This window comes from Sinohyriopsis cumingii, chromosome 15 (genome assembly GCF_028554795.1).
Source record: "Sinohyriopsis cumingii isolate HCF-2022 chromosome 15, ASM2855479v2, whole genome shotgun sequence".
NCBI lineage: Eukaryota > Metazoa > Mollusca > Bivalvia > Unionida > Unionidae > Sinohyriopsis > Sinohyriopsis cumingii.
Genome location: NC_142975.1, coordinates 17,388,939 through 17,403,960, shown reverse-complemented (window position 1 = coordinate 17,403,960; position 15,022 = coordinate 17,388,939). Strand labels below are relative to the sequence as shown.

Sequence of the window (15,022 nt, the reverse complement as noted above, 5' to 3'; positions counted from 1 at the left end):
GTCGTGGGCTCAATCCCTGGCTGAGTCATACCAAAGACTTACAAAAATGGTAATAACAGCTGCCTCACTAGGCGCTCAGCATTAATAGGTTTGTGTTAGGACTGGTCGGCCTGGTGTCAGGATAATGTGACTGGGTGGGACATTATGCTGTATGTCTGTGGCATGATGCCCCAGTGCTAGACCACTATAAACTGCCACACTGCAGACATTGTAGTGATATGACTGAAAAATTGTTAAAGCTACGTTAAAAATCCTAATCACACACACACTTCCAATGGATTGAGAGGATTTCCAATTGACTTGAGGGAAATCCACCATACTGAGTGGACCTCCACTACTTACAGTTGGCACTTAATCCCTTGCCCCTCTGTCCACATCCACTTAACTGGGTGGGCAATCCATACTCCAAGATGCATTTACTTAAAATAAACCTTTATTTTTACAAAATATGTAAACTAAGTTGAACAAGTTCTGCACACTTTCCTCCATTTTAGTGTCACACATGCATGCTGCTAGATATCCATGAATTGTCAGCCATTTGAGAATGACCTACCTTATCCTGTTTTGTGTTAGATGTAAGATGGGGAGTCATCCAAACAACATCATCATTTCCAAAACTCTAACAAACAATTACCCATCTTCTGCCTGACCTATAGGTTCAGAAGCACAATGATAAATTGGTGTCTTTTAGGAGTTCTAATAACTAATGACATTATTGGGCCACAAAGAGAACATCATTAGATAATAAGACATAATTGCCCTGGGTTGGGCAAAGCTTTGGCATACAAGTAAAAACCCATGTCATTTTGTGATGGGTAGAAAGAAATGTGTCATTAAGAATAGTTTTCAGTACCTATCTTAAACAAAGTCATTAGAATGGACACCTAAAACAATCAGGTATGGACACCATTAACAATTAGATATGAAAACCAAGATATATCAGATACAGACTCCAAGAACAGTCAGATATGGACACCAAGATCAATTAGATATGGACACCATAAACAATAAGAATGTTCACCAAAAACAGATATGGACACAAAAAACAATAAGAATCCTAAGAACAATCAGATATGGACACCAAGATCAATTAGATATGGACACCAAAAACAATAAGAATCCTAAGAACAATCAGATATGGACACCAAGATCAATTAGATATGGACACCAAAAACAATAAGAATCCTAAGAACAATCAGATATGGACACCAAGAAAAATAAGAATGGACACCAAGAACAATAAGAATGGACACCAAGGACAATCAGATTTGGTCACCAAGAACAATCAGAATGGACACCATAAAGAATAAGAATGGACACCAAGAACAATCATATATGGCTATCATAAACAATTAGAATGGACACTAAGTACAATCAGGTATAGACACTATAAACAATAAAAACAGACACCAAGAACAATCAGATTTGGACTCCAAGAACAATAAGAATGGACACCAAAAACAATCAGATATGGACACCAAGAACAATCCAAATGGACGCCATAAACAATTATAATGGACACCAAGAACAATCAGATTTGGACACTATAAACAATACAAGTGGACACTAAGAACAATCAGAATGGACACCAAGAACAATTAGATATTGACACCAAGAACAATAAGAATGGACACCAAGAACAATCAGAATCGACACCAAAAACAACCATATATGGCTATCATAAACAATTAGAATGGACACTAAGTACAATCAGGTATGGACAACAAGAACAATCAGAATGGATATCAAGAACAATGAGAATGGACACCATAAACAATAAGAATGGACACAAAGAACAATCAGAATTGATACCATAAACAATAATGGACACCAAGAACAATCTGATATAGACACCAAGAACAATCAGATATCTTATTTTTGAAGAAAGGTTGCTATAGAAAACTTCTGTTAGGTATAGTTGTTACCTTGCAAAACCTGGTAATTGCTAGCAATATATGGATTTAATAACATATGTAGAAGATCTTCACTGTCCAGCATTTTTCTATGATGCTGGTATACCAATATGAAAGATGTTATTTATCCATAAGTAATTAATTAAACAACATTTTGGGAAAGGAGTAAACTAGATTTTCATTGTCTAAAATCATATCAGCCTCAATGATTTAAAAAAGTCAATAGCACCTTAATTTGATATTTGTTAAAGCCATATTAATGTCACCTATGCAACAACCTGTGCATCGTTTTGTACTATAGCCATCTAAAAGGGATCCTTGACAAATGATATTTTATGTTACTACTAACTGCACATTTGCCATCCATTTGTATTATGATTAGGAGAGTCAACTCTCATCAAGAATGGGCATTTTCAGCATGACTTTATGTGCAAAATAAATCTTAAAATAGTAATTTTATTAAGTGCTGTCAACGTATACGGCCTTTCTTAACTCTGTTATTTCAGTCAAATGATACAGTATAAACCAAAAAGGTCTCTTAAATTTTCAACTTTAGCACAGTACACAATTCTTTGTTGTGACCATTGATATCAAACCTGATTTCATGGATAGATCATTGAACTTGTCTCAGACATGTAAAGATATGATCACATGCTAACTTGTCTCAGACATGTAAAGATATGGTCACATGCTAACTTGTCTCATACATGTAAAGATAAGACTACATGCTAACTGGTCTCAGACATGTAAAGATATGATCACATGCTAAGTTTGGTTCAATCTACAATAATTCTTGGGAAGAAAACAAATCAAAATAAAGTTATTAAAGTTAGTTATGTTTATCCATCAACAGGGTTTGATAGAAATCCAGTCCTATTTGTTAGTGTTATCTTATGATGCACACAAGCCAGGATACCTAAAAATTGAGTAATGGTTCTTAAAAAAACTAAGAAGTGTTTCTTAAGTAGTATTCAATGAATTCTTTTAGTTTTGCAGGAGTTATTTTTTCTTCTGAAAAACTTTTCTCCATCCAATATAACACTACTAGAACACATGATGGTGCCACTATAGCACAAGGACACTACTCCATCTGGTTACTACTAGTGTTGTTTTCTTTTGATCCAACAAACTTCATCCATTTTTTTTCTATAACAAATTCACTATTTTTGGAAATTTAACAAAACACACACACACAAATTCTGAATTTAAAAAGTGATACATTTTCAATTAGTTTAAACATTTTGTAGACCCTCAGATTTTATTCCACGCATTGGTGAAAAATTAAGGTGGTTTTTTTTCCAAACAATTTCTTGAAGACTTTGAGAGGGAAAAATACTGTATAAATTCAAACTTTTTCAAGGCAACCTTCAAATACCAAGATTTGTCAAGGTTATCCAAGGTTATAGAAACCATATGAATCAATAACTTTGACATAAAGATCAATATCATAGTGCCATCTTGATTGGAATGCAACTCAAGAAACAAAGTTTCATCAAAATTCACTAATATATGTCCAGGTCACTGTGTTCCTAATCTTAATGAAGCACAAACATGTAAGCAATAACCTTTGATAACCCATGGTCAATCAGATTTGGATTTCCAAACTCTTTTACAAAAATTCAGATATGTTGGTGGTCTGTATGACCATCAATTTTGAAGAATGTGTCATACTAAGAGATTTAGGATGTCCATCAAGAAATCCATTTTAGAGGCTGGATCTGCATCATTTAAATTCAGAAGCAAGTATAAAGCATTTTTTTTCAAAATCCTCTGGTACACCTTCCATTCAGGATAAGTAGCTGTTAAATGATTTGTCTAAATTTTGCAAGGTACATTGGCATTTTTATTTGCTACATAGTGATAATTTTTTTATAGTAAAAATTCCATATTAGGATAACCATACCTTAAAAAGGAGTTGCGATACAACAAAACTTTCAAGAAGGCTACCCTAAACCCATATTGGAGATCTGATTGGTACTGTTTTCATTTAGGACAACTGCATATCATAAGAAGTCTTTTATGTGAAAACCTCATTCTGCAAGGACTTTCCACTCAACAGACATAGCTAAAAGATGGCCATGACCAATACCAATTTCATTAATGACCAAATATAAAGTCTATTAATGAAAATTTCCCCAAAATTAAAAGTACCTCTTATTAAAAACACAAATAATTCTTACTAGAGTACAGTATACTACATGCCATGAGTTTGGAGGGATCCATCTAAGCCAAAACTTGAAGATTGTGCTAATAGTAATAATTAGACAAACTGGAATATCAGATGGGAGACAACTCTTATCATGCATACCAAGCTTATGAAGATATCTACTGGTTCTAGACCAGAGACCAGAGACGAGTGTGACAAACAGATGGACCGACATAATTTGCAATAAAATAACAGATAACTCTTAAAATGCTGACAGGCAATCCATATTTTACTGAACATACAGTCTAGTCATAACGCAAAAGTATAACAAGATTGTGAAGATATCTCAAATGGATGAGGGGATGTTAAGTAAACAAAAGGTGATGGGCAGACAAGCTGACTCCAGTATATCCCACAACACTTGGGGGGGGGGGGAATACATGAAATATTATGAACTTTGACCTTGTCAGGAGCTAAATAACGTGGTCAAAAAACAATACCAAACTTATTTTTGTTAAAGTTGTTTATTATGAATCTATATAGAAATATAATGATCTATTTATGTATCAGTCAAATGTAATAAAAATATATATTAAAATACTTTGCTATAAAATGAACACATTTCTCATTCTAATAGACTTATAGATTTAGAAAACTCAGAACAAATGTACAGAAACACAAAATGTTTCAGTTAGTCAAGTAAGCATTTCTGAAGTTCTGTATTTAGTCAATATGGATTCTATTAATTTCTCTTCACACAGGACTAAAAGCTTACATAATAACCTCCTTTGTTATTGTTATTGATTTAATGCCATTGTTTTAGCACATAATATGCTTTACATGGCAGCCAATATAACTGGTGGAGGAAGAACCTGGGAAAAACCCAGGAAGAACCACTGACCCATGGGAAGCTACCGGCAAGCTTTCTCACATATCCACATTGGCAGAGTCCAAGACTCAAACCCACATGGACTGAGATGAGATGTTAGTGATCTGTAAAAGCGAGTGCCTTTGACCACTCTGTCACCTGGGAAGAACACCTCCTCTGACATTATTGTCCATATGTTATGGGTACACAAAGAAATGTGTATGTAAATATCATTACAGAACAATTCAATCATTTATCATTTCCTATTTTGTCTTTTTAAAAATAAAGCATAAATCGTGAATACAGGATTATAGGATTATATATATATATATATATATATATATATATATATATATATATATATATATATATATATATATATATATATATGTATGTTGTCACTGGATTACACATCACTATAAGACTATCTCATTATAGCTTGATACTTTTATTATGGTCCCTTACTATACTGAACCTCAAAATAACAATTTCTTTCACAAGGAAGGTATATTCAAGACCACCATTACATTACACCATATAATATGTATAATGTACACCATTATCAGATGCCCTCACTTTAACACAATACACTTTTATGGCTTTCTTGAATTGTGGTATAGAGAGGGGGTTTAGTTTTACTCTCCATGATTACCATGATATATTTACTAATAGGTCAAGTCAATCTGCAAACAATGAAGATCCTGATCTGCTGTCGAAAAATGCACCTGCTGATTAGGGTCTATGCTGTTTGTTCTACTGATTACTCTTAACAAACTGCACAGACCCAGATCTGCTGGTACATTATGCAATAGCAGATCTGGGTCTGTGCAGTTTGCAGTTGGACTCCTCACATAAATGAGTACATAATGTAAGTTATTTTGGCAGAAAGTTTACTAAAACAATGGCAGACAAATTTTACAGATGAGTTAATTTTTTGAAGATCATATTGATATCTATCAATCACTGGAAGTAGGTCACTAAGATCTCTTTTATTTGCATGTGTTTACAAACTCTAATGACATGTAGAATTTATTAAATCGATTATAGCAGATATATTTTATAATATTTTCATAATAAAACACGCTTAAATGCACACTCTAAATCCTTGTATACTAAACAAGTTTATATTCAAATGAATAATTACTGTATACAATCATATATTAATAGGACCCAACAGCAAACAATGCAGACCCTGATTTGCCATCAAATAATGTACCAACGGAAAATGTCTATGTTGTTTGTGCTACTGATTATTCTAAACAAACTGCACAGACACATGACTGTCAGTACATTATACAATGGTATATCTGGGTCTGTGCAGTCTTCGGTCTGATCCAACCTGTATACAAGCAGATACAGTTATTAAACAAATGTCATTCAAGAAAAGCACATTCTCAAAACAAACTAACAAATACTGAACACTGTATATGGCAAACATAACAAATTTAAACACATCTTATTTACAACTGTCTTTAAAAAAGTTTTTAGCACTATTTAACAACAGACATTTTTCAATGTATGTAACTTTAAAAAAAAATGTATAACCAGTACATTGTAAAATTCAATACAATCTGTCAAAAATTATTACTCTAATAATTAATATGATTAAAATGTATTAATCTAAAAATTATGTAATAATATGATAATTATAGCACTATCAAAACTAAAATAATAGATCTGTTCTTTTACATGTGGAGCATGTACAGTTTTTCACTCAACTGTTTGTGAAAAAGTAGGGATAAAGTGGGACAGCGTTCTATAAAAAGTAGGGATAAAGTGGGACAGCATTCTATAAAAAGTAGGGATAAAGTGGGACAGCATTCTGTAAAAAGTAGGGATAAAGTGGGACAACATTCTGTAAAATGTCAGGGCGAATTGGCATAATTTATAGGGGAAAATAGTACAACATTTATGTAAATTACTAAGGAAAAAAATCCTGATGACTCACTTTCATAAACTTGAACATAAAGCATACTCCTCTGTACTACCTGTCTTTTTAATCCAGGATGCCTCCATTTTTTAAACACCCAGCTCCATGGCAGAGACCATATGTAAATTCACTTTATTATATATGGCTAATCAAGTGGTATATAATTGATTTTTAACAGAATTTGTTTTTTAAAATGTAAAACTAGGGGCATTCTGGAAATAGTATGGGAATATAGGAAGTCTGGCAAAAATAGGAAAAAGCAGCAAAAGTAGAGAAAAAACTCAGGCTACTAGAAAGATTGCAAGTTTCTGTCTGTACTCACTTACAAGTCTAGTTCAACTGCAAACTGCACTTACCCAGATCTGTCATTGCATAATGCACTCATAGGTCTTGGTTTATACAGTCTCATCTATCTTGTTTGCAATTGGACTTGGCTTATAACAAAATATATACAGTAAATGCCAGTATTTTTAAAAACAACTTAAGCATTGGGGAGATTACAGGTTCTACAAAATACTCACCAATTCACAAGCTTTATCTTCAAGAAAAATAATCTGGCCACTGTGGCAGCCATATTAGGCCTCAGAAAAGCATCATTTTCATTCAGGACCAAGTATACATCATAAGTTTTTTGATGGAAAACCCTGTATCAATATAACTTTCCATTCAGTAAGAGCAGTGATAAAAAGATTTTCTACATGGCTGCTGTGGTGACAATACTGGATGTCACATTGACGCCACTTTCATTCAGCACCAAGTACATGTGATATGAAGTCAAAGTAAAAATCCCATACTGATATGACCATCCATTCAGAAGGAGCATCAATAACAATATTTGCAAGAAGGTCACTGCACCATTTTCATCTAGGCCCAACTAGACCATGGGATGAATGTGTGGGTAAAGTTTCATGACAATCCTAAAGTAGCTTAGGAAAAGTACCAATATCAAACTTGTGGTAATAGGTGGATGGACATATGTCTGACAATGGACAACAGGCCATCTCATTAGCTCTTCAGATCTATAATGAGAAGAGTAATTTTTTTTTAGAAAGTCATAAATTACTCAAGTCAACTCAGCTCATGTCATGTCCATAAGAACAGAAATAAGCATACCAACTGTATTTGTCTATATTAATGGTTTCTGCATAATCCTCATGTCATGTCCACAAGAACAGAAATAAGCCTACCAACTGTATTTGTCTATATTAATGGTTTCCAATCATAAAAATGTTGTTCCATACCATAATTTTGTCTAATGCCCCACCTCTACCCTGGGTCATAAAAAAATCAAAACAAAATCAGTTGCTGATCTAACACTTGAAGTATTTATTTTTCACTGGGTACTAACTTTTGAGTGCCATCATTATTTTTAATAATTTTTGTAAATCTCTGCATCCAAGAATGAATTTAAATACCCAATGTAAAATCCATTAATTTGAAGTCTCAATTAAAACTTGCAATTAAAAAAACAATCAAGACCATGAATAGAAAGGAACACATAGTACCTTAATTAAAATCAACAGGACAGAAATACCTTACTTCAAATTTTGACAAAATGTCATATTGGCTTAAAGGTCAATTATGGAGGTTTCAGTATTATAAATTTACACCGCATCATTACTGAATTGTCAGGTTTAAAGGTTTGACTTTAGCAAAAGTTTAATCAGGTATTACCTGCACCTGAAATGAAATATTACTTGATCAAAGAACTCTCTAAAATGTACATGGTAATCTATTCAAGGGAACTTATAATAGGGTTGTGCAAATAGATTTTGTGCAAACTTAAGAAACTGAAATGACAAATGCCACACCTGTGGTTATATGGCCAACAATAAATAAAGAGAAGAAAAGAAAACAAATTATTGGGGGAACAAAATCAAAATATATTGTGCATACAAATGCATATAAAGTACAATCTCTGTGTATTAAGCCACACTGAGAAAATAAGTACATTAGATCATGATTGTTAGTAAATTATATAGTCAATAACTCTTCCAAAAATATAGGTTTTTTATATGGCACATGGCAGTCATGCTTCCTTTAAATCTAACACAATCTCTCAACATAATTTCCCCATGTTCCATTTCCTATTTTCTGCGTCTTTCTTTATTTAAAATGTTTTAAAAAAGGAAAAAATTGCCCTTTCTCTGTCTTTGATTACAATTTGTTAATGTCTGTTGCACAAAATCCATTATTTAACTTTATAAGATGGTACAATGAATGCACGTCTACAAAGACCATGCAATCAATACAATTCTACAAAGACCATGCAATCAATACAGTTACAAAGACCATGCAATCAATATACTTCTGCATGGACCTTGCCATATATACAATTTTACAAAGACCATGCAATCAATACAATTTTACAAAGACCATGCAATCAATAAATTTTACCAAGACCATGCAATCAATACAATTCAACAAAAACCATGCAATCAATATAATTTTACAAAGACCCTGCAATCAATATAATTTTACAAAGACCATGCAATCAATACATTTCCACAAAGACCATCCAATCAATACACTTCTATAAACACCATGCAATCAATACACTTTTACAAAGACCAAGCAATCAATACACTTCTACAATTAATACAGTTACAGAATTTGTCTTAAGCAAATATTATTTCATCTTTAAATTCTATTAAAGGGTTTTAAAACATAAAATCTACCATTTCATTAAAAGTATGTAAAAGTCATCCACACTTAGACATGGTAAAAAAGCTATCGTCATACGAATGATGATGATGCAAATGAAACTTACTAGAAATGTCCAAGAAGGAGCAAGTTCTCATTTTTAACAGAGTACTATTTCCACTAATACTCAACCCCCAATCCTCAATCTCACCACATCAGCTTTCTTAACATCAGGCTCCCTTAATGTATTGTATCAAATTCTAAGACCATTCTACCCACGTATAAAACAGTCCCAAACATCATAACACATTTTGTTTGCATATAACATGTATACAGCTGTGAACAGAATAGACTCATATCTGCTGTCACATAATGAAGAAGTCTATGTTGTTTGTTCTACTAATGATTTCCTCATGAACAACATAGGCCCAGATTTGCCACAGCATTATGCCAAATGCCAGTATATTATGATTCAGATGCTGATCCACTGGCATGTTATGCCATGGACTTTGATCTGCCATCAGATTTTGCCATGGCGATTCTGGATTTATGTTGCTCACGATTTGGCAGGCATTTTTACATGGTAAATCTGGTTACTGAAAAGCTTGAATAATTATTTTTAATGCTGTATGAAGAATCATTTGATATAACTCAAGAAGCAAAGTATGGCACATACGGTTGGGCAAGATCATGAGCTTCCCACATTTACTTTGAAAAATGCTGCAACAAAAAATTATGACGGCAATGCCAAGCTCAAAAATTATATTCAGCCTTGCATAAATTTTATTAGATCCTGACAATAGTCTGAAAAGTTGTTCAGTTACCCCTTGACCTTGGTATGCAAACCCTGCTTTTCTGAATGATTACAGTTATGAATATAACTGACTATATTACTTGAAGTCATTAACAAAAGACAGATGGAAAAGTATAACTCCATCGATATTCCTATTCATCACCATTATTACTATCATAATAATATTTATAACATTTTTCTCAATGTCTTTCTATATATGTCACTAGAGAATTTATATCTACATTTGAAACATTACTGAAGTAATTCTTGTTCTGACTTTCTTTCAAAAACATTTTTTAATATTGTTTCAAGTTATTACCAGCAGTGGAACAATATCCATGAGGATTACTATCAGGTCTAAGCATTTACCAAAATTTTAAATTTGAGTTGCCAGTCGTGACATATAAAATTGACCTGAACAGCCAGTGGAACTGAACATTGTTACTAATACTAGTAAAACCATCAAGTTTGTTACTATTATTAGTAATATAAACTATATTTGGTAAAAGAGAATGCACACTATGATTGAAAATAAAATGCAAAAAAGCCCAGAAAACTCACAGCAACAAGTCTCAAATATCCAGGTGAATGTACAGTTGAGCATACATCAACTTGTATGTCCTGTGTACATGGTAGTAAGCAATACTTATCAATAACATATATATATACATATAAATTAATAAAAATACAACAGGTATATAAATAGGTTTTGTTGAACACATAATGGATATCTGAACACATCTTGGTATAATATTAAGTTAATTCTATTTGGCAGTTTCATCAATATAAATACATCAGAGATTACGTTAGGTGGCAATTCTGGCAAAAATAGTCATCCTCTACCAGGAAATATTGCTTCAACTCTCCAAGATAGCAAAGCTGACTTTACCTTGCCATTAACTGACGCCCTCCACAAATCTTTCCCTAACTCAGCAGACTGACATTCAGCCCAAAATATTCAATCACATGGTTCTCAATTACAAAACGTATCCTTAAATGCATAAAGAAGTAGAAATACACTTTAAAATCATTTATTGTGCTACCTGAAGTGAACTTCTGCCTGCAAATATGCATCAACTTATGATTTTACCACCAACCATATATATGGGAAGCCCCCAAACCAACAATACTATGCTTTTAAAGAAGTTTTAAGACCAAACACAATGAAGATGTTAATGAATTTTATGCCAAATTTCACCTGAAAATGTACTCATTTTGAGATGAGATGATCTGCCTTTAATGTGTACTCACATGAGATGAGATGATCTGCAATGTACTCATCAGATGAGATGATCTGCCTTCAATGTGTATTAGTCACCTATTATTGGGAAGAGTTACTTATTATTTAGGCTCATTTTTAATGTCAAATCTTAATTAAATTTAACAACAATTTTTTTCAGAATCAAAACAAAATTGCAATATTTTTATCAAGTATGATTAATATATTGTGCATTTTGTAATATTTAACTTGCAGATCCAGTAAGATACCAGTTGGTGAGAAACTTATTTTTGCATTTAAAATGACTGATCATTCATTGATTCCTATTTATGCATCACTGTGTCTATGTAGAGGGAGAAATTATTTCTTATAGTTTATCATTATCCATGATACATGAATAAACTTAGCACAAATATTTTTGCAACTATGGATTTCAAAGCAAATTCCTGTACATGCATAAACTTTACAAAGCTTGGTTAAAAAAGACACAAAAAAGTGATCAAATGTAATCAACAAATCATAAACAGTGTAGAATTATACAATAAATTTTTTATTTTAATGTAAAAATAGTAAATTGAGCAGGAGAAAACACTAAATCAATTAAAGATTAGGCTGAGATGTACTGCGTGGTTGAAGAAACCTTTATATATTTCTCAAAAATTTAATAGAACATTTTGACACAATTAAAATAAAACATCAACTGTTTTGAATTTACTACAATTAACTATGGCAATCTCTAACCTAAGTATCGTTGTGATGTCAATGTTTTCTTTCCTGAAATGTTGCTGATTAAAATTTTCACGGTACTGTTAAAAAACAAAAAAACATCTGTACGTTTTTGTACAATGTACAGTCTACGATGTCAGAGCCTGTTTAATCATGTGTTTATCAATTAAGAGTGTTTCTTTCTGTCTTTATACAAATGATACAGGTGATAGCATTCTTTGCATAGCTGAAGTCTAGGCTCTAATAATAACTTCATATTAATTTGTTATTGTTCTGTATATCTTGATCCATTATGAGAGACTTTTATCAAAATAATTGTTTATCCAATCAAGATAACTGAAATAAAAATAATACTATCATTTAGTGTAGGTGTTAAGAATGGTCCATGTCCACCTCACAAAACATGTTGACTTAATTGCTCAACTCATATTTCCTACACTCAGTATTTGAATACAGCTGTTATATTACCTTAAAATTACATGTTTTCAAAAAAGTAGATGGTTTAATGGCATGAAACAATTTTTAAATTTTGATTTAAAAAATATGCTATGGAAAAAAACTTGAGAATATACTAAAATTTAGAACTGAATCACTGTCAGATCATCACATTATTTGCCCATCTTTAACTGTATATAACGAATACATATGACTTGTTAACAAAGTATTTATGGTGTAGTATTAATCACTGGGACCGCCGATGCCAGGGAAGAAGTAAAAATGTGGCATTCTCAGTGTACTCTTATATTCAGACATTTGGCACATCTGGTCCATTTCAATCAGCCGACAGTGGGACACTTTTCTTGACACCAGCAGATTTACCTGGTACAATAGAGCAATGTAAAAACATTAATTTCTTTACCATTCTTAATATATTATCATATACACTTGTTTATAAGAAAGTCCAACAGCAAACATATAGACCCAGATCTGCCAGTGCATTGTGCACCGGCAGATCTGGGTGTATGCAGTTTGTTAGCAGTAATCAGTAGAACAAGTAACATACACCCTGATCTGCTGTGCATTATGCAATGGCAGATCAGGGTCTATGTTGTTCTGCAGTTGGTCCCAACCTAAAAATAAGTTTATACAGTATAAAAATAGGAATGCAGTAATGGTCATAATCACTGTAACAATCAGCATCATTTGTGACTTAAATGTGTTTAAATTTTTTGCTCAGAATAATTTTTGAAGGAACAAATCTTCCTTTATTGATGAATTCATCACTGTTTATTAGGTAAAACAATATAGCTCTGAAAAAATGTTCGCAGAAAAAGCTACTGGCTACTTTCCGAAAATGACTTGCATTAAGCTCAAATTTAAGATGCTGAAAAATCGCAATATAATCCTCAAAAGCATGCAGGTCAAAATATTATTCTTTAATTTATGCATGCCATAATTGGTTGCAGTTTTGTTTTCATATAAATAAATATGAAAAAAAGAATTTCAACATTAGTTCTAAAACCCTCTATAGCGAAATCTTGTCTTCCTGTTTGATTTCTAAAAAAAGTTTCTGCAAAAGAGACTGACTTTATGGGTTTACTGAAGAAGAGTGATAGCCTGTCATAAAGAGTAAATATCGTATGTCATGTCTGATTAAAAACAAGTCCACATGCCATGATGTTTCCTCCAATATGACACACATAATGGATAAAAATATACAAGTTACACAAGGACAATGACTCCAAGCAAAAAAAGTTAAATAATCATTTTAAATTAAAATTTAACCTTGGCATTTTTAATAAAAAGCCTCAAATCAAGTTCAATTTCAGTTCATGATGTCCTTCAAAAGCTAAATGAAGGGCAAAATTCTAAGGAGAAAAGACCATAACTACATAAAATGTTGTCAGAAAATGTGATGAAAATCAAATAGAATCAAAGATGCCAAGAAAGCAATGTTTAGCATACGCATAATGTGACTGGGAATGGGATAAACCTACTTACATTCATGGGGGTAAATAATTAATTGAAACCAGTCCGGCCTAATCCTACATGTTTTAAGCATAAGATTTCAGCTACCAAATCATAATATATAACACAGGAAATAAAAAACGGTAGCATTCGTAATGAATAATATGGTGTCATGTAAGTGACCACTCCCATTTCTTTTACATAAACATTTTCTGTTCAGTGAACAATGGAAGATTATATCACTCATGCACTTTAAGGAACATGGCACTGGTTTACAAAGAGAACGCTTGTTTTCATCATGTGACAGTGTTGGTCAATTTTAGTGCAGGCAAAGAGGTAAAGTCACAAAAATTGTTTTAATTGCTATATCTGAAAATATAAATATTCTACTTACTGATATCAGGCATGTACTGTTCAACAGAATGTCACTCAATTTTCATAGCCTATTTAAAGCAACTTCCCTATGCTGCTACCCACATGGTTTTGATGAACTCCAATACAGAACATACTCTGACCTACCACCCCATCTGTCGTATAAAAAACACAGGTGGGAAAGGACAGAAGAAACTCAGACTAATCTAAGTGTAAGATGACCTCACTCAACACAAACCACTTTTATGACTCCCATGAGCAATATTATAGAAAACTAACAATGTACTTTATTGCTGTGTTCTTGTGTGGAACACATGTCAAATGTTATTGTGTATATACATACCCTATTCAGCATGGTGCAGACATCCTCACACTTGGCATATTTCATGAACACTTGCACCAGAGCCTCAACATACCAACTGCCACGGTCTCTGTTCCGCCATGCATAGTACCCTGCACACAATGAGTGGCAAATTAAATTTAAGTTGCATAATTACAATTACA

The 15,022-nt window shown here is 32.7% G+C and overlaps 1 protein-coding gene across 1 annotated transcript in view; it reads right to left on the bottom strand.

Annotated features, from left to right (window-relative positions):
- Positions 1–4,564: 4,564 nt before the first annotated feature.
- Positions 4,565–15,022, bottom strand: part of LOC149781346 (uncharacterized) — a 43,908-nt gene continuing 33,450 nt past the window's right edge. Inside the window, exons 9-10 of the mRNA XM_089935433.1 lie at positions 14,862–14,971; positions 4,565–13,057 (exon numbers count right to left, since the gene is read on the bottom strand). Coding sequence (XP_089791559.1) covers positions 12,917–13,057; positions 14,862–14,971 — 251 coding nt within the window. The 3' untranslated portion in view covers positions 4,565–12,916. The remainder of the gene's footprint in view (positions 13,058–14,861; positions 14,972–15,022) is intronic.